Here is a 26,989-nt window from a genome sequence, read left to right as displayed (position 1 = left end):
CAAGTACACATGGAGATCATGCATCCCTAAAGGAAAGACTCTATCAATTAGAGAAGCATACAGAGACTAGATTAGTAGCCTACCATGCCATGACAACAGAAAAACGTAGAAGAAAGGCATGGTTTAATAAAAATCTTAAAGCCAAAGACATCAAGGAAGGTGACCTAATCTTGTTATACAATACCAAAGTACACAAGGGAAAACTCAAGTATCTAGGTCAAGGACCCTATCGAGTAAGAAAAATGAATCCCATCACAGCCGTGCTACTAGAAACATTGGATGGAGTCCAATTCAACACAACCATAAACAAGAGCCAAGTGAAGTGCTACTACATCAACACGTAAGCCATCCCTGATGAAAATGAATATTTGGAACCCCAAGTCTTCCTTAGTTAGTATTAGATTGTATCACGAGCACTCACTTGCATATGTACATCTTTGCACATATAGGTAGCATCAACTAATTTCAACTTAGGGCTCAGAAGTGATGCCTGAGTCTTAGCTGCCCTATGAAATCCCAGCAAAAACAAAAGAAGCATATAGTTAGTCCCTACCTCTAGTTAGTAGATCACATGCACTCACACTCTTTCGCTTAGACACATAGTCGATTGCATGAATAATTGTGCCACACACTTTCATTCCACACTCTCAAAGCATGTGTAAAAATAAGATCTCTCACAATACACACACGTGTCATACCTGCATACCAACTAATCTAAATGATCAATGGTGTACCATATGAACATGGATACATGTTTAGAAACAATGCCCACTAAAGAGGATGCGAAGAAAGATCCCACTACCTCAGCCACAAGACAAGAAAGAGCCCATTGCCTCAACCACCACGAGACCCTCTCTCCAAAGTTCACAGCCATCTACCTCCTCTCAACCAAGGCAACCACATGCATTTGTGGTTCAGAGCGATAGCTCTGATGAGTATTATGTGCATGAAATGGAAACACAAGAAGTACAAATGCCACCCCAGTCACCACCGGCCTACACAACCATTGACGGGGCCCAGTCCTTAGAGCTTGTGTGGCCACCTCCATTGACTTATGCTCTTTCCAACACAACCATCTTTCTTAGAGCAAAGGGGTCTGGGCAGTTTGTATGAGAGCCTAAAATCCTTGGAAGATAGTCCTATAATGACCATGTATATCAGGGACTTTCTCCATTCTCACCACTGCAGCGATACACAGGTTGGCAAGTATGGCACCGTCACTGTACATCAAAGCCAACTCAACAGTATCCTCGATAGTATAGTAATTGAAAGGGCCTTCTCACTCCCAACTCAAGGTGCAAAATACCCACAAGACCTACCGATGCTAAATTTCTTGAAATACAGCCCCTCCTCGCCAAAGGCACCAAGTTCCATAGGGAAGGGATATTACTTTGCACCATCATTAACCCTCGACTCTAAGGAAGCAACACGCACATTTAGCATTTAAGAGCTTACTTTCTCCTGGCAGTAACACAGTGACACAGGTATATATTTAGCATGTCTTTACCCATGCAAACATATACGTGCATCCGAATGTAGGACTTCTATATCGTAGGTCCAATTGTAAGTTTTTCAAAGTGTACTAGTACTTCATTTGCATTTTAGATTATTTGCATTTATTTGGGAAATTTGACACAACTGTCTTATGCCTTGTATTTGTTTTACAGATTTATATCCCTCTACTTACAAAGAGTGGGAGCTTGCAGCATGTGTAACTCAGATGTTGCATGTCCTCCATGTTGAGATCAGGAGTCTTCATTATCAAGGTCGCACTCCATCAGAATTAAAAATGGACGGGATCTTCTTCTGTGACTCAATGTTCATTGTGCCAGATGAAGAAGGACAGTATGGTAGATTAATCCCTCCTCCTCCTCCCTTCTCCTCCTCCCTCCTCTTCCTCCTCCTCCTTCTCCTCCTTCTCCCTCCTCCTCCTCCTCCTCCTCCTCCCTCCTCTCTCCTCTTTCCCCCATGGTCTTACACCTTCTTCCTCTTCCACTCCTATGCTCCCCCTAAACCCTTAGTTCCTCAACCCTTAACCTCCATGATCTACGAGGGAGACGAGTTCTCCACCATGTAATCTACCCTAAACCTTAGAATCTCCTTCTAACCCTTGAACCTCCTTCTAAACCTTGGACCTCCTTCTAAACCTTGGAACCTCCTTCTAAACCTTGGACCTCCTTCTAAACCTTGGAACCTCCTTATAAACCCTGAACTTCCCTCTAACCCTTAAACTCCTCCTAAACCCCTCAACCCCTAATGAAGGCAAAATCCTTCATTACCTCAACCATGATGATGCACGTTCAATTCACACCTGCATGCACTATGTTTTCTTACCACACTTAAGCCTATGTCTCTTACCGAAATATGACTCGAGGTCCTAAGCTACACGTATACTACAAACGACAACCCTGATATATCTGTAGGTGACAAAAGCCTCGAAACCCTATATACTGAGATAACCCTGCTCTTCCTACGGAAGCCGTGGGAAAGAGCCAACATTTGGCACCGGTGTCAGGGAGACTAGCATCTCAAGTAACAAGTAAACATACACAGATATGTGTAAAAAACAAACTAATTCGAACTTTCACGAACATATCACTCAAGAGCTAAAAGAGCTAAAATTTTTCCAACTCAAAAAATTTTTTTTTTTAAATCCTAGCAAAAACTCTTCATTACCGATTTAGGAAAATGCGTGTTTTCTGGAAAAACAGCACCTTAAGGAATAAATCAAACCATGTGATGATTGTTTGAGTGTAGAGCTTGAAATTCTAAACATTTCTCCTTTTTATGGAAGCACATTCTGACACAACCACCAAAAGTTAGGGGCAATCAATGATTAAAGATTCTAAATGCCATAACCCAAAAGAAGAATTAAAACCACCTCCCTAGTCAAGTGTGAACAAATTCAAAGCTGCACATGTATTTGACTACTCAAATGTGGACAAATTTAAAGGTGCACATGTGTTTGACTAAATCCACAGCTTCCCCTCCTTCCCTATAAAAGTGCACCCATCCCTCTCATACTTTTTCTTTCACATCTTGCCTCCATCCTCTTTCCCATTTCGAGCCCTATGCAAGACACTCCTCCCTCTCCATCAACCACCATCCTACTCCCACCCTCACATGGTGAGTTACTTCGAGCCCATCTCGCAACGATAAACTAGCCATTCACCCACCGTCCATTGGTCCTCAACAATCCTATTACATCGAGAAAGACTTGGACAGTGTTTAGGTGACCATCTCTTCCTCCCTTTGGATTCCCATCAAAGTTTCCCGTCTGTCAAGTGTTTTCTTTTTTCTTTTTTCCCCTCCCCCTCCACCATTCCCTTTTCTTTTTTCCCCTCCCCCTCCACCATTCCCCCCTCCACCACCATCCCCTCCACTCCCCCCCCCCTCCCTCCATTACCCCCCGCCCCGCCACCACCACCCCCCCTCTCCACCACCACCACCCCCCTCTCTACCACCCTCCCCTCCATCTCCACCACCCCCTTCCATCTCCACCACCCCTCCCCCCCCCCTCCCTCCATTCTTCCCTTCCCCCCCTCCCATCTCCACCCCCCCTCCATCTCCACCTCCCCCCTTCATCTCCACCACCCCCTCCACCCTCCAACACCCCCCCTTCCATCTCCACCTTCCCCCCTCCATCTCCACCACCCCGTCCACCCTCTAACACCCCCCTACCATCTCCACCTCCCCCCCTCCTCCATCTCCACCCCCCCTCCTCCATCTGCACCTCCCCCCCTCACCACCACCCTTTCCCCCCCCCCCCTCCATCTCCACCACCCCCTCCACCCTCCACCACCCCCCCTCCCATCTCCACCCCTACCTTTCCCCCCCCCCGCCTCCCTCTCCACCACCCCCTCCACCACTCCCTCACCCCCTTCACCACCCCCATTCCCCCCCCCCCCGCCCCCCCCCTCTCTCTCTCTCTCTCTCTCTCTCTCTCTCTCTCTCTCTCTCTCTCTCTCTTTTCCCCCCTCTCTCTCTCTCTTTCCCTCCCCCTCCCTCTTCTCTCTCTCTCTCTCTCTCTCTCTCTCTCTCTCTCTTCTCCTCCTCTCTCTCCTCTCTCTCTAACCCCCCCTCGCCGGCCGCTCCTCTCCCTACATTTACCTAAAGGGCTTTAGCCCTTACCTATTAGCAAGGGCTTAATCCCTTGCTGCTTAGGGCCAAGGTGCCCGCCAGTAAGGCGGCGCCCCCCCAGGGTGGCGCAGCTTACGGCGGTGCGCCAACAGCACTCTCCCCCTCCACCCTCCACCCGCAGCCTCCTCCTTGACACCAACTCCTCCACCCTCCCTACTCCTCTCTCTACCAAACCTCCCAGTGCTCCTTCTAGCGCCAATCCTTCACCCCCTTGCATCCGTTCGCAAAACCCCCCCTCTCTGACGCCACTACCCGCGCGACGCCTCCCAAAAATTTTTTTTTTTAAGTTTTTAAATCAGACAAAAAAAACACCCTAACCTAATCTTATATCTAACCCTAGTTAGGTTAACCTAGGTTAGGTTAGTTTAACGTAGGTTAGTTAGTCTGACTCTAGGTTAGTTACTTACAGCTAGGTTAGTTTAACTATTAGCTAGTTAGACTAACTAGACAGTTAGATTAGTCTAACTATACTAAAGTTAGTTCAACTAACTGTGGTTAGATTAGTTATTTGTATGCAGTTTTAACCCACAGTTAGGTTATAGGCTAGTTAGACTATTTGGAATTAACTTGGTTCAAGCCCCTCGGTTGGACTTAAAGTCCATTCACACCAACCTTAAGACCAAGCCCCCCCCCCGCCAAAAGGCCAATTTTACCCCTACTTCATTACCACGTATCGCGCCCATTTGGGACCCAAACTAGACCCCGTTTGAACCAAAATTTCACACACGGAAACCCACACTACAGGGCATTTCTCCAATGAATTGTACACCAATTCGGCATCCCTAGCACTCACTCATTCACGCCCCTGTGTGGGCCTCGTTTCGCACTAATTCGCTCATATCTTTATGCCGTGACCTCCGATTGACAATCCGTCTGCACTGACACATTTCCCTACACATGTGGGAAAATCTTAGGCACATTATTAACATGATGGTCCCTACAACACTGACACTACTCTAACCTTCCAAACAAAACAACATCAACACCCGCACTTGCGCGGCAGAGACACCCTTTGCAACTCTCACCCAATCTGGATGCAACTATGCTCGACCATTGCCTTCGACTCCAACGCTCACCAAATCTACATACAAATCTACTGCAACCACCGCCTTCGACAATCCTCTACCCCGATTCCCCCCCGAAAATTCAAGAAATCCCTTTAATTCCATGCCACAACATGGCTGGACACCGTCGCGACGATGATGGGGATATTGACCTCGATGCAGAGGCTGACAATTTCTTTAATCGCAGAAAGAATGACAATCAAGGCAAGCGCCCCCTAGGAAAACTGAAACTTCCCAAATATAATGGTAGGGGAGATCTAGCCCGTTTCCTCTAGCATTTTGATGCCGCATGCCGAGGAGGTGGAGATCAATCCCATGAAACCAAGGTGGCTTGGTTTCCCATGGCCTTAACTAATGAACCGTTTGAATGGTACCTAAACCTTCTAGTGGAAGAGAGCCACATGGGACCTGCTTCAAACAGAACTCAAAAGGCACTTTCAAATAGATAGGCTACAAGATGATCTCGCTCTCCAACTAAACAAGGCTGTCGAGAAGATGTATGCACGTACCTGGGCAAGATGAAAAGATTAATCGCCAAATGTGACCCATGCCTCGATGCAAAGTACCTCACGATCTCGTTCATTGTGGGACTAAGGAAGAAAATCTGGAAGGATATGAAAAAGATTAGCAGCTATGAAACGTTCAGTACTACTCATGCGACAGCCATTGACATCGAGGATGGCATGACCGACTCTAATGCCAACAGTGATGATGGCAGATCTAGTGCACGAGATAAGTGCTCTAAAAAGGACAAATTCAAGTCCACCGCCAAAACATCAAACGAAGATCACCTAGAGGCCATGACCATAAGCTGAAAGAAGACATGATGCAAGCAATGGAACAAAAACTTCACTTTTCTCAGTCGCCAACTCAAACATATCCACGGCGAGAAAATGTCTGGTATTCCAATCCAACCAAAGCGACTTCTTAAAAAGAAAGCACAAGTGCCTCCACCTCCACCAAGCAATGAGCAACCAAGCTCATCCACATCAGCTCCCGAGCCTCAAATAAAAGAAGCTCCATACCCAAATGCAAAAGTGGAGAAGGCTCGTTTTCAGGCACTTCAACAATGGGTACAAAAGGAACAAGCTCAATTTGAGGCTGAGAAATAAGCTCAAGATCCAATCCATGACTTGGCCCCACAAAGTATTAATACTATACTTGAGCCTCTATTCCAACAACAGACTCCACAACATAATGTACCACCATGTCAACTTAAAGGAGCCGCACTCTCTAGCATCCCAAGTTGCCATGTGTCAATTCCCATCGGAATCCTCCTATGGAATTGTCCCAATCTCTAGGAGAGTTTCAAAGGATGGATTGAACCCACAAATCCATCTCCACCTATGAACGACATCAAAGATATCCCTATGCGGATGGGTGAGAGAGATGACATACACAACATTACTGTGCCTTTGATCCACGAGGCATATAATGAAGTCCAAGCCATAGTGGATAGTGGAGCAGGTGTAAATGTCCTATCAAAGGAGCTCTACGAAGAATGGGGTCTCCCACCAATGCAAAAGGCTAATTTCAACATACGCCTTGCCGATGATTCACGGGCTAAACCCTTGGGAATAGTAAATGGCATGTCCACAAAGGTCACAGGAGTCCGCTTTTCCCTTCAATTCACAATCTTGGATCTTCCCAAAAAATCCTATCAAATCTTACTAGGACGTCCTTGGTTACGGGAAGCATCAGTCCTCCATGACTGGGAAACTGATAGACTAACAATCCAGAATCGCGACACCGCAGTCAGGGTGAATGTGGGGACAGTAGCTATAAAACCAATTGTGCCTAGAGCATTGGATGACACATCTTCAACGACAATCTCAAGCAGATCAGCTCCCCTGTAATAGCATGCCATAGCAGGCGATTCACAAAGCAATGTCAATAACTTGATACAAACATTGGCAACCATTGACAACTGCCACTCATTAGACCCCATCTTCTCACAGATAGATGCTAAGGTGCTACAGGTAGATCCTCCACTCACACATGAAGAACCAATCGATTTAGAGATGCCATTCTTTATGGCTGAGGGATAATGAACCTGAAGAAGGTACCCATACCAATGACGACTCAGATTTTCCTTAGGACCTTGAAACTGAGGCTAAGAATGCTGAAATTGAAGATCAAATCTTTGATAATGACTTAGCTATTCTGCATGCCCTAATGGCAGTTGAGCTCCCAAAAATTGGACCTCCAAAGTTGAATAACAGCAGAAGATCCCGCAAGAAAGCTAGAGGAGGAAATCACAGAAAAGCCAAGGCTGCACACTTCAATGAATTCGAATGAGTCCAAACAAGGATCGTCGAGTTGTATCTTGCAAAGCCAGCTCCCTCAAAATTAGAACCACCACCTCTTGAATGGTCCCCTGAGGGACCGGAACGAGTAAGTGCAGCAAATGAACCCTTACTTGGAAACACCTCACCAGTGGAAAAGTTACCCCACAGTTCCCAACGTAAGAAGTTTCGGAAATATAAGCCACATGTGTGGATGAAGCTCAATCAAGAGACTTCAAAAAAAGAAATTCAAAAAGAGCCTAACAAATTGGTAAATGAAACTATGTCACCCTATACACATGGCACATGTCAGGCTAGTTCAACACCATCAGAGGCTGATCTTCGAGAAGTGTCGGAGTACTTCAAGAATTACACAAGTGGCAGTGCCCCAATAGCAATGCCAAGACTACTACGAGAGTCTGAAGTTTAAGAAACTGATAGCATTGGAGAAACTCCAATCTATGAGGGACTGACAAAAGCACGCACAATAAACCTCGCCCTTGAAGGGAAGGAAGAAAAACTAGTTTTCATTGGGAAACAGCTTTGACAGGAAGATGAAACCAAACTCAAAGCACTCCTAATGGAATACCATGACTGCTTAGCATGGTCATACAAAGAGATGAAAGGAATTTCACCAGATGTGGCAGTACACACAATACCTATAAGGGAAGGTGCCCACCCTAAGGTATGTGGACCTTATCGCACAAATCCTAAGTATGGCACCATGGTTTATGACGAGTTGGAAAGACTCCTAGATGTCGGATTCATCTATGAGATAGAGTACACTGATTGGGTTTCACCCATCGTCATTGTGCCTAAACACAACAAGAAGCTTAGAATATGCATAAACTTAAAGAATGTGAATGCTGCCACAATTAGGGATCACTATCCCCTACCCTTAATAGAAATAGTGTTGGAAAAGGTGGTAGGCTCCGAAATATATAGCTTCTTGGATGGCTTCAATGGCTATAACCAAGTGCACATTCTCCTAAAGACCAATCAAAAATAGCATTTGCTACAGAATGGGGTATTTTTGCAGAGTCATGCCATTCGGCCTAATACCCCGACCACATTCCAGTGAGTCATGTTCATAGCTTTCAAGTCATTTCTGAATAAGTTTTTACAAGTGTTCTTGGATGATTTGTGCATCCATTCAAACAAAAAAGACCACTTCAAATGTCTTGAAGCAGTATTAATCAAATGCAAGGAGTATGGCATCTCCCTAAATCCAACAAAATGCCAGTTCATGGTCACCCACGAAGTTGTTTTGGGACACATCATCTCTCAAAATGGGATTGCAACAACTGACATGGACAAAATAAATTATCATGGAATTGCCTCCTCCTACAAATTCCAAAGGTATACAGGTCTTTATGGGACATGCCGGCTATTATAGAAGATTTATATTGCGGTATGCCATGATAGCTAGACCACTTTACAAATTATTAGTGAAATTCTTATGGACAGAAGAGTGCAACCAAGCCTTTGAGCTTTTAAAGTGGCGCCTAATCATAGCACCCATCCTTATATCTCCCAATTGGGATATTGATTTTCATGTTCATAGTGATGCATCCAAGTATGCGAGATTGGGAGTGTGCTTTGTCAACCTGGTGAGCATAAAAAAGACTACCCATTCTACTTTGCCCAATCGACAATTCAATGATATACCACCACAGAAAGAGAAGCCCTAGCAATGGTGTATAGTGTTAAGAAATTTCGGCACTATCTACTGGAAAATGATTTTGTCTTCTACACCGACCATCGAGCATTGCTCTATCTTGTGAACCATCCATGTACAAAAGGAAGAATAACCATAATTCAACACTACAAGAATTCAACTTCAAAATAGTGGTCCGCAAAGGTGCCCAACACTACATTGCCGATCACATGTCTCGTGTCAAGTCGGGAGAAGAAGCCACTGGAATTGAAGACAACTTACCAGATGCCACACTATTTCAAATAGATGTTGTTCTAGAGTGGTGTGGAGATTTCATTGGGTACTTAATGGCAGGAAGACCACCCCCTGAAATGAAAGCAGTAGATGCCAAAAAATTGATTCTAAAGGCTGCATCCTATCAACTCATTACAGGACAACTGTACCAAGTATTAAGAAGATGTGTAATGCCTCATGAGATCATGCCAATCCTGAGTGAAGTCCATGAAGGCATTGCAAGAGGACACTTCCAAGGGGAAGCCACAGCAAGAAAAGTCCTCCTCGCAAGCTATTGGTGGCCAACACTATGGGCAGATGCCTATGAATATGTAAAAGGCTGTGATGTATGCCAACGGACTACTAAACCACAACACAAAGACTTCAATCCCCTAATAGCAATTGTTGCACAAAAACCATTTGAAAAATAGGGGATTAACTATGTGGGTCCCATCCATCCAACAGCAAAAGGAACACAGGTACGCTACATCATTGTGGCCACTAATTACTTTACAAAATGGACTAAAGCTAAAGCAGTCAGAAAGGTAGATGTTTGAAGCACAGCAAGATTCTTATACGAAAATGTGATCACCCGATTCGGATGCCCCATTGAAATTGTGTCGGATAGAGGCACACATTTTGTCAATGAGGTAATCCAAGAACTCTTGTCTGGCTTTATGGTAATCCATAGAAAAAGCACACCCTACTACCCCCAAGGGAATGGACAGGCCGAATCCACCAACAAAATATTATGCATTATCCTCACCAAGGTAGTAGAACCACAGTGTTCTGATTGGGCAAAGAAACTGAATGCAGCCTTATGGGCATATAGAACCACACTCAGGGTTAGTACAGGGAACACACCTTTTCAATTGGTATACGGCCTTGAAGTTGTGGTCCCACTAGAATTTGTAATACCAAGTCTACACATAGCAGTGTAGAAATGCATGGGAGACCATGAATCCTTGAAAGAAAGACTCTATCAATTGGAGAAGCATACAGAGACAAGACTAGTCGCCTACCATGCCATGACAATAGAAAAACGAAGAAAGGCATGGTTTGACAGAAATATTAAAGCTAAAGACATCAAGAAAGGTGACTTGGACTTGTTATACAATGCCAAAGTACACAAGGGGAAACTGAAGTATCTAGGTCAAGGACCCTACCGAGTAAGAAAGATGAATCCCATCGGAGCTGTGCTACTAGAAACATTGGATGGAGTCCAATTCAACACAACAATAAACGGGAGTCAACTAAAGTGCTACTACTTTAACATGCAAGCCATCCTCAACAAAAACGAAGATTTGGGAAACCAAGTCTTCCTTAGTTAGGATTAGATTGTATAACGAGCACTCACTTGCATAGTACACCTTTGCACATATAAGTAGCATCGCTCAGAAGTGATGCCTGAGTTCTAGCTGCCCTATGAAATCCTAGCCAAAAAAAAAAAAAAGCATATAGTTAGTCCCTACCTAGCTACTAGGTCACGTGCATTCACATGATTTCACTTAGACACAGATAATTGCATGAATAATTGTGCCCCACACTTTCATTCCACACTCTCAAAGCATGTATAAAAATAAGATCTCTCACAAACACACACAAAGGTCATACATGCATGCCAACTAATCTAATGATAAATGGTACACCACATGCACATAAATGCAGGTTCAAAAAAAATGCCGCCACTAAAGAGGATGCGCAGAAAGAGTCCACCGCCTCAACCACGAGACCCCCTTCAGAGTTCGCAGCCATCTACATCCTCTTAATCACAGCGACCATAGGCATTTGTGGTCCAGAGCGATAGCTTTAAGGAGGATTCAGTGCATGACCAAGAAGAACGAATGCCACCCCAGTCACCACCGGCCTATACAACCATTAATGGGGCCCAGTCACTGGAACTTGTTTGGCCACCTACATCGACTTATGCTCTTTCCCAAGAAGCAACATCTTACTTAGAGCAAAGGGGTCTAGGCAGTTTGCATGAGAGCCTAAAATCCTTGGAGGACAGTCCTACAATGACCACATACATCAGGGACTTTCTCCATTCTTACCACTCCAGCAATGCACAGGTTGGCAAGTACGGTACCATCGCTGTACATCAGAGCCCACTCAGCATTATCCTTGATAGTACAGTCATTCAAAGGGCTTTCTCACTCCCAACACAAGGTGCCAAATACCCTACACAGCCTGCTAATGCAACATTGTGTAGGCCTGCCGATGCAAAATTTCTTGAAGTGCCACCTTTCCTCACCAAGGGCACACTGTTCCATAAGGATGGCATATTACTTCGCACCATCCTTAAACCTCGCCTCAAGGAAGCAGCACAATTCCTATCCACAATCCTAGGGGTTAAGTGCGGCAAGAATCGATCCCTTCCACTCCGCACATTTGTTTTGCTGAGTAGGAAGCTAAAGCAAGCACTTAGTCATCTTCTTTACAAAAAAACTAGATGGTTCATCAGACCAAAAATGTAAATTTCCACACTTATTGGCTATAGTCATCAAAAAAGAGCTACAAGAACGAGAAATGACTCTGCCCCAGTCACCAAAACCAATTCAGGAGTTGGACATACCCTTCTCACCAGTTTGGGAGCCGTCACCAACTTCTCCTACTATCACATTGGCAAGTGCAGATGCCTTAGAAGAAATACCTATTCTGGAGGTCAGAATTGAGGAATTTCCCCACGAGATGCTACAGCTTGGTGCACAACTGCATCCAATATATCTCCAACAACAGCAACAACCAGAGCCTGAGGCAAGATCGGCACCAAAGCCTGAGGAAAGATCGGCACCAAAGCCTCAGGCTACATCAGCACTAGAACTGCCCATCGACGCCATGCCAGTCAATGAGCCACAAGGGGAGCTAGTGCTAGATCAACAATATGACTATTGTACACAAGTGACTAAAATACAATTGAAACAACCTCCCACAAGTACTACAGAATCATCAGGATGGCTACATGGGCACCACTTGTATCAGCAGTATCACCAGTCCTCATCACCGTTTGTCATTCTCCAACATCAAGCTAGCTAAATGATCCAAATGTCATAACTATTCACTAGCTTGGCCAAGGAAGAATATGCAAGAGAATTGGACAAACAAACAGCAACAGAAATTGAAGACCAATTCTAGGCAATCGCCACAGAGGTCAAGGCACTTTGGGCACAGATAGATGAGAAGGAGGTAGAAGAAGTGCACATGAACCAAGCTCTCCAAGCGCAAGAGAAGGCAGTGAGGGATGTGACCTCCAACCTCCACCAAATTCAAACACAGCTGACAGCAGCAGTACAAGCAACGGCAATCCTATAGACCTACTATAACTCCTTGACCTCCGCACATGCTCAACAGACGGAGGTAGTGGCACAAGCTCGACTCACTCTAATTCACAAAGAAGAAGAGCTCCATGATTGCAAAGACAAGCTTGAAGACATGAAACAATCTTTGGCAGTACATGCCTTCAGCATTGACGAGCTTACAAGGGAATGCAGAATCTTAAAGGACCAACTTGCTATCGCTAAAGAGGCTAGCACTTCACAAGCACAAGTCTTGGACCAATGGTTCAATACCACTAAAGACATTCCTCAACAGGCAAAGGTTACCTTGCAAATGAGAAAGCTTAAGGAGGCATATACAACCATATACCAAAAATACAAAGAAAAAATGAATGAGATGCACTCCCAAAAGATAGTCATCTCCAAGCTTGAACTCCAATTGCTAGTGCACAACAATGAGGCAATGGAAGACAATACCAATGAAGCCCCACTACAATGCACAACGGTGGTGTACCAAGAGCTTGTGGCTGCTCTACAAGTGGAAGATCACCTCAATGCACATGTGCTTATCCAATGGAAGCAACTCCAAATCAAGATCATATCTACTCATCCAACAATCAAATGGGAACGTTCCATAGGGACCAAAACTCTGCGCATAATTTGCAAGACTTGTCCGAAGATGAGAAAAATTATGTCTGTCTACACATGCCGAGTTTATAGCACTCAGGACGGATGCTTTCATTGCATATGTATGCCTCATGGGTAGTCCTCCCCTCAGGGTTATTGCTGGTTTGTTGCCACTGCTACAAAGGCCATCACTATTATGTTTGCTTACCACACTTAAGCCAACGTCTCTCATCGGAATATGACTCAAGGTCCTAAGCCCCACTACAATGCACAACGGTGGTGTACCAAGAGCTTGTGGCTGCTCTACAAGTGGAAGATCACCTCAATGCACATGTGCTTATCCAATGGAAGCAACTCCAAATCAAGATCATATCTACTCATCCAACAATCAAATGGGAACGTTCCATAGGGACAAAAACTCTGCGCATAATTTGCAAGACTTGTCCGAAGATGAGAAAAATTATGTCTGTCTACACATGCCGAGTTTATAGCACTCAGGACGGATGCTTTCATTGCATATGTATGCCTCATGGGTAGTCCTCCCCTCAGGGTTATTGCTGGTTTGTTGCCATTGCTACAAAGGCCATCACTATTATGTTTGCTTACCACACTTAAGCCAACGTCTCTCATCGGAATATGACTCAAGGTCCTAAGCTACATATATACTACAAACGACAACCCCAATATATATGTAGGTGACAAAAAGCCTTGGAACCTTGCATACTCAGATAACCCTGCTCTTCCTGTGGAAGCCATGGGAAAGAGCCAACACCAGTGCTCTATTATAAGTTCTATGCCATCGCAGCCTCATACATCACCGAGATCTCTCCTAGGCTTTGACCCCTCTACCAACATCCTCTCCATCCGCACAACAAGATGATGCCACATGACGGCTTCCATCCTCTCCAGCTGCTCAACCACCCATGCAACCCCTTGTAGTAGCCCCCCCCCCCCCCCCCCCCTTCTTAATCTCTCTTGGGCTGAACCCATAGCTTCAATTAGGGGTGCGAACCACAGCCTATATGGAGAAAAAATGCTCCTTGAAATCTCTTGGAACCTTGGCTCTAGCAAAGAAGATATTATACTCTATAGCTACCGACTCAACACCCATTGTCGGCCCTCAAGAGCAAATTTTCTATCTACATCAAGAAGTATGAGAAATAAGAAGGAAATTTTATTTATGTCTATGAAAGGCCAAAGCGTCTATGAGACAAAAAAACCAAATGCAATGAAAGCTAAGGTTTAGGCTACCAAACGGCTACCCATACCCAAGGCTGACTGATCGAGATGGATACGATATGTTAGTATCGTTGTCTACTTTGCAAAAATAAGTAGGCATTCATTTTCCAGGACAAGGAGTTAATAAACCTCATGTTTAGCAACAACTCCAAGGCCTTTTGATGGAAGTTTCTTGAGTGACGATCCCTTTGGCACTCTTATGCTTGCACATTATACGGCATTTCTCACCAACGTGACCTCTCACAGCTACCTCATTCCACCTCATGTGCATTGTTCACCACCCATGACATTAGACACATAGCTTTGAGTCTGTTGTGTCTCTTGCTCCAGACCTCGGCTATGCTATCTCCTTGGGGTTGCTAGTCCATGCTATCTAGCTGGAAAAACTTTGCACACATTGATTTTGCCTATGTAAACTCAGCAAATGGTATGTGTGTCGGATGGCCTCATGAATGAAAGTCACCAAACATCTCTATTCCGAGTAAGACAGGAGAGAGGGATTTGAACTCATCCTCAAAAACACAATAGTAACGGCCTTGGATCTCGTAGTTTATAGAAAAAAAGTGATGCTCCAACTTAATCTCGTGTCAGTCACATTGAGTGCAGATGTGACTTTCTCTAGATGCCTCACCTTGCCCACTCTCATTGTGTAGCCGATGCAATGAGAGATAGATTTGTCTGATTAATATCTGATGGATGTGGATCCGTGTATGCCATGGTGGGTTGATGAAGCTCTCCTGTAATATCTGTAAGTAGTGCTCTTTGTATAAGTTAAGCTTCATAGGAAACTAGCTAGGGGCTAGCACAACGATGAATGTGTGTGGCCATAAGATATCCTCCCAGATAATGTGGTTAGCCCCATGGTAGTGAGCAGAACTATCAGCGAAACCTCATCGAACACTATTAGTTCAACATTTTTGTATAGTGTTGATAGTTGTTGTTGTTTTTTTGACGATAAGCTTGTGTAATTTGAAGTCAATAGTGGCAATAGTAAAGCCGAGTGTATTGTTGCTCCTCCCACATTGAATGCTACTCTTCCTGTGTATGCTAATATTAATACTCTCAAAAGTTATATAACATCTATTTGTTTATGATTGTAGTGCCATAGTAGTCCTTGTACCAGAAGTAATAGTGTGTATGTTTTCCCTGTACCTGCATTTCCAATTAAGAATAGGACCTGTATTTTTTTTTGTAATTTTGATACGTTTTGTTAACATTACATCGTCTACAATTAGGCGTTGTTCAAATTCTTTTCCTTTCATTTCTCTTTCATACTTCGTTTTCTCGATTGTAACATCCTCATCTGAATTCGTTTACTTGCATGTTTAGTTCTGGAAGAGAAATTTGGGTCGCCTGTTGACGAAAGAGGGTATGAGGGTAATTCCGAATCGTCGACAGGTAAGACACTGGACATGAAGAAACGCCATATCATACTTTCCAGCATATCTTCCTTTCTGATGATGTTTAATTCGGGTTTGCATGTTGTGTAGGGTATAGTCCTTTGTCTATATAGCTGAAGAAACCGCATCAAATTTCAAAGCGAACGTCGTTTCCTCAAAAAAAAGCGAAGAGAAGCTGAAGGGCAAACTCAAAGAAGATATAGATGTGTATTGTAGTGAAAGGAGCAGTGCTTTCATAGGTAGGTACTTTTCCCGTCTAATCAGACGTTTGCTTTGTATTAGTATTCGTAGCGTTTGTTAACGTTTAGATTCTGTGTTGTTTTTGTCAGGCCTGTCTCCTGTATGAAAGTGTTGTCAATGATATCAATCACACATCTCCTTGGTATAGATTGCCAGTGAATTATCATGACTTTCATCCTTTGCCTCGAAGTGTTGTAAAGGAATTACTTTGTTTAGCTCTAAATTCAAAATCATTGCTTGAAATTATTTGCAAGTTTGCTTCAAATATCATTCAGTCTCTCTCTCTTCTTCTTCTCCTTCTGTCTCTCCCCCTCTCAGCTTCCAATTAGTCCCCTTTTCCGCTCACCATTAGGGCAGGCCACATGAATGAAATTCATCTTGTTAAATACAACGTCTAATGAGATTTGTGTGTGCCAGCTAAGAAATCTGGCAAAGGCGCCATTGGGTACTGTGAGAATGATGCCCACCCTAGTCCCACAGAATGGAGTTCGACCTTGTTTCTGCTGGACAGGGTTACAAACAGAACATTTCTTGTATCCGTCTCAGAAGAACAACGTAAGTGAAAATGGGTCTTTTGCACAGCTAAAATTTGTATGTGGAGATCATAATCTTATCTTGTTAGTCTGACGGAGTCTCTGCGAGTTTAACAGACCAACCCAATGCTTACGAATTTCAGGCGCCAAAATAGTAAGGAGTCGCTGTGGAGTGAAGACTTCTACGAACCAAAAGAAATGCTTCAAAAAGAGGGATTGAACTGGGACCAAGCGTCTGGTCAGCGTGCAAAGCAAAATCCTGGCTTGGCGGAGGAGCTAGAATGGTCAGGGCGCATATGCAAGGCCGGCTTAAGGTCTGGAGTCGAATTGGATGCACAACTGCAACAGGGCAGCAGTGATTGGGATATACTGAGCTTAGAGGACACACTTAATATTTTGAATCAGTTAAGTGAGCTTCCTTCGACTCTGGACTGTGTCTGCATCTTGCAGAACTGCAGGAAAAAGAAAAATCTAGCGTATGCTAAGCGTGTATATGCACACATCTGCAATAATGGGCTGGAAGCTCATAGATCTGTTGGGAACTACATTGTACCAATGTTTGTGGATTGTGGCAGTGTGTCCGATGCTCAGCATGTTTTTAACAGGGTGATTCATCGGAATGAGCATTCATGGACTTCTCTCATATTAGGGTATATTGAACTTAGGCAAATGCAGCATGTTTTCAACCTGTACCAAAAAATGCAAGAGGATAGTGTACATCCTAGCAGGTATACGCTTATGGCTCTTCTGAAAGCCTGTGCTAGGCTGAAAGACCAGAGGAGGGGACGAAAGATTCATGTTGAGATTGCACAAAAAGGATTTGAAAATGATATATGTGTTGCCAACTCTTTGGTTGACATGTACACTAAATGTGGCTCACTTGCAGAGGCAGAAGAAGTTTTTGACAAGCTGCCATTTCGGGATGTTGTGTCATGGACTGCACTATTTGCTGGATATGCTCAACATGGACCTGCTCAGGGAGCGCTTAAATGTTTTGAACAGATGCAGCTGGAGGGCATCTCTCCAAATGCTGTCACGTTTGTTTGTGCATTGAAAACTTGTGGTAGCATAGGGGATGTAGACAAAGGCCGACAAATACACATGCAGATCAGACAAAAAGGATTTGAAAAGGATCTTCTTGTTAGCAGCACGTTGGTTGACATGTATGCCAAATGTGGCTCGCTTGCAGAGGCACAGGAAGTCTTTGACAAGCTGCCAATTAGGCATGTTGTGCCATGGACTGCATTGATTGCAGGATATGTTGAACATGGACCTGGTCAAGAAGCACTGAACTGTTTTGAAAAGATGCAATGTGAGGGCATCATCCCAGATGCTGTGACGTTTGTCTTTGTCTTAAAAGCTTGTAGCAGTATTGGAGCCATAGCCAAAGGCCGAGAAATACACAAAGAGATCACACGGAAAGGATATGAGAGAGAGATTCTTGTTGGCAACACTTTGGTGGACATGTATGCTAAATGTGGGTCACTTTCAGAGGCACAGCAAGTTTTTGACAAGCTGCTACTCAGAGATGTCGTGTCGTGGGCTGGACTGATTGCAGGATACGCTGAATACGGACCTGGTCAAGAAGCGCTGAAGTATTTTGAACAGATGAAGCTGGAGGGCATCTGTCCAAGTGAAGCAACTTTTGGTTGCGCCTTGAAGGCTTGTGGCAACATAGGAGCCACAGACAAGGGGCGAAAAATACATGCTGAGATCACACAAAAGGGTTTTGAAAGAGACCCTCTTCTTAGCAGTGCTTTGATCGACATGTATGCCAAATGTGGCTCACTTCCAGATGCACAAGAAGTATTTGACAAGCTGCCAGTTCGAGATGTTGTGCCATGGAGTGCAATGATAAAAGGGTGTGGAATGAACCATGAGGGTGACATGGCTGTACAATGGTTTAAGGATATGCAAGAACAGGGAGTAAAGCCGGATGCCATTACATTCACATCTATTTTCTCTGCATGCAGCCATAGTAACCTAGTATTTAAAGGCAAGCAGTACTTCAAGGTGATGACAAAAGAATATGGCATTGCACCGACAATAGATCACTATAATTGCTTGGTTGATCTTCTAGCACGATCAGGGCACTTGTGGGAGGCAGAGAGGTTTCTTCAAACTATGCAGTGTCCTCCGTCAGAAGAAACATGGACAGCTTTGCTGAGTGCCTGCAAAACTTATGGGGAAGCAGACTTAGGGCTGAGATGCTTTCAGCATCTAGTTCAGTTGGATCCAGACTCTGCCTCTTCCTATGTGCTGATGGCAAACATATATGCAGGTGCTGGCAGGTGGGACGATGCATAGAAAGGCTGAGAAAACATCTTTACAAGCACAGGAAAAGCCTGCGAGTGCTCTGAGATAGAGATAAACAAGATGTATGCAAGGACTGCGGCTTTTACATTCACATCTCTTTTTTATGGCTGCAGCCATACCAACCTAGTACTCAAAGGTGAGGAGCATCTAAGGTGATGACTGAGAATATGGCATTGCATTAACAGCGGATCTTTGTAATTGCTTGGTCAGTCTTCTTGCACAGTGATGACCCTTGTACGAGTCAAAGAGGTTTCTTGAAACTATGCAAAAAGTGTACAATTTTACCAAGAGTCAAAACGTATGGGAAAGTGGTCCTTAAGACCCAGATGCTGTTAACAGCTTGTCCAAATGGATCCAGGCTTTGTCTCTCCGTATGTGCATATGGGAAAAAGTGTGTGCACGTGCTGCTAGATGGGATGATGTGTAGAGAGGCTGAGGAAAGATGCAGGGGTACAGGAAAAGCTCGAGTTTTCTCAAAGAGGTAATCAAGAAGGTGCACAACTGTGTACATTGTTAAGAACCAAATCAATGAAGTATCAGGAATGCTAGAAATCTGGAGCCCCCTTGTGAAGGGGAAGGATGTGCCAAATGAGCACAAAGTTGGTTTGCGTGGGCATGCTGAGAAATTTTCCATATCTTTTGGGCTAATCAATGCACCATGTATGAGAGATATATGTGACTAAAGCCTGAGCAAACAATTGACACTATGCAACTAAGATAATATCCAATCTTGACAGACCAAGATCACTGTGTGAATTTCAAGGAACTTCAAGCTCTTGTGGAGATATGTCATGATCTGATTTTATGGAATAAAGCCCTGCTATATAGATGAGAAGTATGGGCTGTCGCTGGAAAGGGACTGCAGTGGGAAAGAAGAGGCTTCAAGAGACCTGTTTGTCGATTTTGGCAGGGATAAGCTCGATCCTCTATGAGGCCTTATTGTCCCCAAGCGTTGAAGACCATGCCTTGGACAGATCAGCCACCAAGCATTCTACTCTTACCACCGCAGGTAGCCTAGGAAAATTGAGCAGGTTTGTTAAACAAACAAGGCAAGCCTAGATGAGATTTAGATTGAGAGTTCTTGACTAATAGTGAGTGGTTTCCATTCATTTCCATTGAAAAATTATGTTCATAGGTTTTGCTTATTTGGATTCTTCTTATGAGAAATAAAGGGTTTTGTAAACTCTAAAAATGAGAGAGAGAGAGAGAGAGAGAGAGAGGGAGGGAGAAATGAGAGAGCTCTCTTAGGGCAGGTTTAGACCAGGCCGGCAGACATGTTCCAAAATGCAATTTACAAGGGCTCCATCACCCGTGGACCAATCGCAGTCCTAGGCCCGAATGTTCAAAGTAAAGTGGGTTGTCCATGGGGTGAATGTCGGCCATCTTGTGGGCGGCGGAAAAAAAACTGCACGAAAGGTGTTGAGTGGGGTTTGAACCATGTTGAGGGACAAGACATGTATACTTTTCCACCAAGCCAATCAACAATGCATGTAATTAATGTCTCTTACCTTTTATAAACTTTGTCTATTCTATTAGTAAGAGAGATTCAACCAAAGCAAAGGAGTCTCAGGACTCAAGACTACCAGACAAGTCTCAAGACTCAAGACTACATAGTCAAGCATAGCAAGAGCCTAAGAGGATTAGTTGTGGACCTGCAAATGACCAACTATCTACAAGCAACAAGCAGGAAACCACGACGGACTTCTATCGTTGAAGCAGCGACAACAACAAAGCCCGAACTCAAGCACTACTAACAGATGTCTGGACATGATCAACACAACAAAAGCCAGACTGCAAAGCTAAAGCTAACCAGCAAGCAACTACACGCAAGCGCAGACATGAAGGCAGAATCCAGAAGAAAACAAATTGGCACTCTAAAGGGACACGACCTTCTATAGCAGCCACACAATATACTTTCAATGCAGCATAGTGCCAGACTTCACCATGAAGGAAGGGGACTACATGAGGTCTCCAAGTGAGCAATACAATGACTCTACAGAAACCAACGAACTCTTACGAACGAAATGCCCAAACAAGAAAATGATCAGAAGACAGTGATTTGATGCAACAATTCAAGGCATCTGCAACAACAGAGCCAACAGACTATTACTTTGCAACTGAAGCCAGCAACACAGATTCAGTGACACCACACAGGAAGCCATTTGGCACAAGAGTGACACTGTCAAATCCTACAGCCAACAAATATACCACACAGACCTGCTCACCAAGACACAAACAAGAGAATTGTCTTCTGCCATAGCTAGCTTTCTCAAGCGCATCGTCGCCACCCCAAATTCTTGCAAGGCTCAAACCTTTGCGTAGATCTCAATAGCCACGTGTCAGGTCGAGTGGAAAATATGGCAAGACTAAGACTACGGTAAGCTTTCCCACATTTAGTTTGGTTATTGGGGTCAGATCTTTGCCACGAGGCAAATCAGCTTATCCACAATTGCACGTCTACAAGACATGTGGCATAGCCACATCATCACATGCCACATCAGCATGTGCCACCTAAGCGCAATCCCTTGCTAAGCACAGTCTTGTAAGTAGCATGTGAATGCACACTACCACATCATCAATTAGACCCCTCTTCTTGATCAAAACTTGAACAAGCCATAACTTTCAATCCAAGAAAAATTTGTCTATGATCCAAAAAGGAAAAAAAATTGGCTTTTTGAGCCTAAGACCTTTGTAACAAATTACAAATCAAAGCATGAATGCACAAATCTCTCTCATAAGCATGCCTTACACTAAGCCTAAGGCTGCAAGTGACTCAATAGCCGTGCAATACTAGTCGACAACTTGCACGAAGATATTGCCTATTCTTGCTTGTTGTAGGAGCCAGCATTGTTTGATGCGTTGATGGTTTGTCTGCAACCTTGGTCTTGTTGGTGCCCGTGCATGTCGCTCATTGAAGGAAGCATCGGTCGTAGCTCATTGGAGCCTTTGCCTTTCGTGTTGCTTGTTGGGTTGTCTAAGCTTGCCTTTTGCTACTTGGTGAATGATGTTGGCTCGTTGGTCATGGAAGGTCGTTGCTTCGTTGTGCCACTGTAATCTTTACTGTAGCTTAGCTTGCTATTGCCTTTGGAGTGTGTGGTTGCTTGTGAGTCTAGCTATCCTCCACTTCAACCAACATTGTAGACAGAAAAGGATTGGTTGGATCTAGAATCAAAGCATTCTTCAACTTCAAGTTGCAATCAATCAGTACCTTATTAAGCCTAAGCTTCTCCTCTCTTGCACGGGTCACTCAACCCATCAACAGTCCTTACCCAAACTCTCTTAACCTATTCACAAAATTTCCCCCTCTTAAGAAGTCTCTTATTAAATTTGAATGGAATATCATAACACCTTCCAACGTCCCCTAGCATAGAGAAACTCCATCCAATCGGAGCATAATTAGACAACTTTGAGCACACTAAAATTATGCCACCCATGGGAGCACTCAACCACGATCCCTCCTTAGACACATAAAACCCATTAATACAACTAGCACCAAAATCTACCCCCTTACGTCTGTTATTCGATGTAAAGCCTCCCAATTCCTCTCTCAGCATGGGACCGATCCTCACTACTCTCAAGATAAGTCCCCAAATTCCATTTATTACCTATGATCAACTCATTTAACTCCTTTTAGTGCTCCTCTCTCACTGTAACATCATTGGAGGCAATTATACAAGCCACATTAAAGTTAGAATCCCCCACACTCATAGACATAGCCCTTAGTCTATACAGCTCTTAGGGTAATTTTTGGAAATTCAATCCAAAAACCCCTTCTCTATGTAAAACTTTGTTCAAATATTTCAGATTCATCTTGTGCTATCGTACACCCCCCCCCCCTTTTAAAAAAATGAATAAACAAACAAAAACATTCTATTATCTAATACCTATCTTGAAAAGTACATTCTTTGTGAATAAATCATACACCATTGATTCTTATAGTATTAATTTATATCCTCCAAGGATTGCATCTAAAAAATGCAAGTGCCGACTTCTTAAAGAATTGAATCTACCAGTCCCTTATCAAGATAACAGTTAACATAATAAACAACAATAAAGTTAAGTTAAAGTTAAGAAAATCCACACTTAGGTCTTCATTTTTTTTTTTATATTCAATTATCTTACACATACTCAAGGTTGTTTACAATAGGGACATTCTATTTTGAATCTATTATAAGAGTATGTACATAAGAAAAATCAACAAAGAATTATTCATATTTCTTTGATTTTTCACCTTTATAGTTTAGAGATATAGACATCTCAATTTTAGAAGTTGTGTAGAAGTATTTTCCTATCCACACAACTTTCTAGATTAAAAGAAAGTGCTCTTTATCAAACCCTAGCCTCCTCTATCCTTTTTAAATACATCACACCCTTCAAGGGTAGATTTCAAGCATATATTAAGTATGATCAAATGTCTCCACATAGTATTTCTCTTTAAATGAATCATTATGAGTCCCATAGACCATCATTTTTGTGCATCCCTTGCAAGTGTAATTTATCAAGGTTTTTCACAATGAGAAGGAGTTAACTTTTTGCCACTTGCCATGTATTGCTCGTATGACATAATACACAATTTTTTATGGATAGCATGCCAATCCTCTTTGATGTAACCACGTCTTTTTTTGCATAGTGATATGAGAGAGGACATGTATGTGGACGAAACAGAATTTCTTTGGTAAATTATTTAGCTTCTAATAGGATAAGTACAAGAGTGTATTCTTTTTCTTAGAATTGTGAGCCCTTTTCCCCCTTGTGCTTTAGGGCTTGGGCAGTTTTTGAAAAGAGATTAGACTTTGTAGGGTTACGTGAGAAAAGGTCTAAAGAAATCTTCTCAATATATAAAATGAGAGAAAGTGACATTACCTTAAACCTAGCATTGCATAGAATCTTGATAAATATTATGATGGGCACATGCCTAGCCTATCACAGTGTTTACATGGTTTTTGTTTTATAATGTTTATGGATAAGGTGGAGTTTTAAATGAAAGTATTCCCTACTTCATGCGACCATACTAACTATGCCTTTGAAATGCATCAAGTAAACCATTTGGTCATATGTTGGATCTAATGTGAAGAACGTGGCTCTTTTATTAAAGGATAACATAGATTACAGTAATATGTGAGAGAACTTCGTTGGATTTTTGGGCTTGGGACGGCATGTGGATAAAGTTGGGATGTGTTGAGTGCTTCACACATATCTAATTTCCTAGTCGGGTGTGTAAAACAAGTCAATGGATACACATTTCAATCTATCATGGGTTTTCGAGAGATGCTTGGAAGCGTAAAGAAATGACTTGTCGAAATTTTCGTATAAGTTAATGAAGTTAAGGCACCTATCTCTTCACTTTGAGAATACTTCATGAGAGCTAGTGTACAAACAAGTTAAAGGAGATAAATGCTTGAGGAGGTAATGTCCAAGGGAATAAATGTGGAAGGTTGAGAGGGAGGCTTTTTTTTTATATAGAGTTGGTTAGAAACGCAGGTGGCACCCAAGAACGTAAATTGTAACGCTCCCCCAGGCCCCTTGTGAACCAGAGGAGGTGGCTGCGACGTAAGTAACAAACTTGACTTGATATGGGTTGCTCTTTGACGACTTCAACGTTCAGGACTCAGGAGCGCAAAGGCGTGGACAGTATGTGTGAACAGTTAAGGCCCAGCTTTGACTAATCAACCACAGCCTGGCAACGCAAAGACTGAGCAGTGAGTGAGCGACTGCAAGAAAGCCGATGCAGTCAGGACTCACCCGTGGCCGTGGCCGGTGGCCGGTTTGGTGTTATCCACTGAATTAAAGCCCTTAGAAAGACGTCTGTGTACAATTGGAGTCCTTGGATCTGGATTCTGGACGCCTCATTCCTTATTTTAGGTGACTGCTCAAGACTGCCAGAACTTGCAGATTACACTGAACGCTTGAGAGCCCAGGGATTTGGAGCTTGAGAGCTCACGTGATTGGAAGCAGCTTGGACGCTGGAGACCCCCAATGAGCTAGGAGCGAACACTGACTGGAAAGAAGCAGGGAAGCTTCAGCTCAAGAAAGAAGTTCTTCTCCCTCCCTTTATCTTCCGCTCGTCATGCCGATTGCGAACCCAGGCCCCTTAGGCCTTTGCGGTTTTGCTCTTACCACTTTTGTGCTTTCTTGCTACAACGCTGGGATCTTCGGCGTTCATGCCAGCAGTGCCCCCAATGTGGTTGTGGGTCTTGCAGTCTTCTACGGTGGCGTCGCTCAAGGACTCGCGGGTATGTGGGAATTTGCCGTAGGCAACACGTTCGGCGCGACGGCGTTCACATCGTACGCAGGATTTTGGCTGTCGTACGCAGCGATTCTCATTCCTGGCTTTGGTGTGGCGAATGGGTACGCGAATGCAGATCCAAGCATACTCACCGACGCCGTGGCAACATTTTTGTTGGCATGGACGATCTTCACGGTGCTGATGCTTGTGGCCAGCCTGCGGACGACGGGGGGCCTGATCGCGCTTTTTGCTGCGCTGTCGCTCACCTTCATGCTGCTCACCATAGCTGAGTATCGGGATAATTTGAAGGTGAAGAGAGCCGGCGGATTTCTGGGCATCGTCACGGCCGCGATTGCGTGGTACAACGCCCTTGCAGGCCTCCTCCACAGCCAAGAACATCCTTATTTCAGACTGCCTGTGGGCAAGATTGGCGGATGATGCTGTCACACATTATGAGATTTCATACTTGTTGTTTAGCACTTTATGTGCATGTCTACCTTGGTTGAGGGCCATAATCACTAAATAGATTTGCAAAGCTTTGTATATGGTGATGTCTACTTTTTGGCCCTGCAAGGGTCCTAAGGGATGTCTTGGTTAGTGAGTTGCTAATAGGTCCATAGTTTTGAAGTTAGTTCATTTGGTGAATTTGACCATGCAAATTATGGTTAGTATGAGGTTTAAGTGTAGGTTAGTAAGAGTTAAAGGTTTTGTTTGCATGTGGAGGTCCTAAATGTTCTTGTCTTTTGTTAGACCTCTTGTGAAGATTCTAAATGCTTTTGTCTTTAGTTAGGTATTTCACTCTAAAAATTGAGGCTCTCTTTGTCTCTTGTATGACACCACCTTTATATTACTCTTGCCAAAATAGTGAAGTCCTTGAATGGTCCATCCCCACACACACACACACCTTTTTCAGCTTTTTTCTCTCCTCTCTTTCACTCATATGCCTTTTTGGTCTACCCTCAGGGTAGCCTTAGCAACCATGAGATTTTGGCAAAGCAAAAATTAGGCATTTCTTGAATTTTTGGAAGTTCATTTTTCCTATTGGCTCTTCTTCATTGGACTTGAATGCAGACTTTAAAGTGGTTGACTTTCTCTCACCCCCCTCTCTCTCTCTTCCCTTCTTTATCTCCTCAAGTCTTCTTCTTACACACGATCTCTACCTTTTCTCCCACATCCCTCGTCTCTCTCTCTCTCCTTTATCTCCCCTTCCTTCATGACATCCACCTTGCAAATGAGATACCCAAATTTGCAAAACATCCTTTGTGAGGCCTTTCTTTATACACAAGGCATTTGGAATCCTAATATTGTAGAAAGATGCCTTACATGAGGATCAAGAATCATCAAGACCACTGAAAAGTAATCTCAGATGGAGACCCCTGATGCTATGCATATCGAGCCACCTCTTCTAATCCCCAATCATCAAAATATATTCTGCCAATCTGCACATGGATGGGAATCTGTAGCCTCCTATTTGACCATGAGAACAAGAGAAAATGAGGCAAAGTCTGAAAGCCATCATCTATCCAAGCATCTATGCCACTAAATTGGAATAGGAATGCATCCCAAGCTGCTCTCCCAAATGCTACCTTATCTACCTCCCTTTTTTATTCAAAGGCAACTCCAATATGTTGAGGTCTCCTTCTCTAATCCATGAATCTACAATGGGTGACAAAGAGAGAAGTTCCTTCAAAAAAGAACACAATCCCCTTCATTG

The 26,989-nt window shown here is 43.6% G+C and overlaps 2 protein-coding genes and 1 pseudogene across 5 annotated transcripts in view; all 3 read left to right on the top strand.

Annotated features, from left to right (window-relative positions):
• LOC147898896 (putative pentatricopeptide repeat-containing protein At1g56570) overlaps window positions 1-16,306 on the top strand; it is a 52,792-nt gene extending 36,486 nt beyond the window's left edge. Inside the window, exons 6-9 of the mRNA XM_087379246.1 lie at window positions 15,661-15,739; window positions 15,890-15,958; window positions 16,074-16,199; window positions 16,290-16,306. Coding sequence (XP_087235372.1) covers window positions 15,661-15,739; window positions 15,890-15,958; window positions 16,074-16,199; window positions 16,290-16,306 — 291 coding nt within the window. The remainder of the gene's footprint in view (window positions 1-15,660; window positions 15,740-15,889; window positions 15,959-16,073; window positions 16,200-16,289) is intronic.
• Window positions 15,842-20,142, top strand: LOC147898895 (pentatricopeptide repeat-containing protein At1g06140, mitochondrial-like). 4 transcript variants are annotated; one of them, XM_087379760.1, is made up of 4 exons: window positions 15,842-15,958; window positions 16,051-16,199; window positions 16,618-16,755; window positions 16,851-20,142. In XM_087379760.1, exons 3-4 carry the CDS (start codon window positions 16,657-16,659, stop codon window positions 19,038-19,040), a joined length of 2,289 nt encoding a protein of 762 aa, XP_087235886.1. In that variant the 5' UTR covers window positions 15,842-15,958; window positions 16,051-16,199; window positions 16,618-16,656; the 3' UTR covers window positions 19,041-20,142. The 4 variants fall into 4 exon arrangements, with proteins under 4 accessions (XP_087235886.1, XP_087235887.1, XP_087235888.1 ...); XM_087379761.1 differs by lacking the exons at window positions 15,842-15,958; window positions 16,051-16,199 and adding an exon at window positions 16,237-16,342; XM_087379762.1 differs by lacking the exons at window positions 15,842-15,958; window positions 16,051-16,199 and having other exon boundaries at window positions 16,396-16,755; window positions 16,877-20,142.
• A 4,490-nt stretch (window positions 20,143-24,632) lies between these two features.
• LOC147898894 (accumulation of dyads protein 2 pseudogene) lies at window positions 24,633-25,970 on the top strand (annotated as a pseudogene).
• Window positions 25,971-26,989: the final 1,019 nt, after the last annotated feature.

This window comes from Dipteris shenzhenensis, chromosome 9 (genome assembly GCF_047967505.1).
Source record: "Dipteris shenzhenensis isolate YYH24624 ecotype China chromosome 9, Dip_SZ_1.0, whole genome shotgun sequence".
NCBI classification, from domain to species: Eukaryota; Viridiplantae; Streptophyta; class Polypodiopsida; order Gleicheniales; family Dipteridaceae; genus Dipteris; species Dipteris shenzhenensis.
This window is presented reverse-complemented; position numbering and strand designations above follow the sequence as displayed.

Excerpts from the sequence above, each read along its gene's own strand:
- LOC147898895 (XM_087379759.1), top strand. The coding sequence starts at position 16,567 with ATGAAATTCATCTTGTTAAATACAACGTCTAATGAGATTTGTGTGTGC. Across the intron at positions 16,756-16,850 it reads ATCCGTCTCAGAAGAACAAC|ACCAACCCAATGCTTACGAA; the intron begins GTAAGTGAAAAT and ends CGAGTTTAACAG.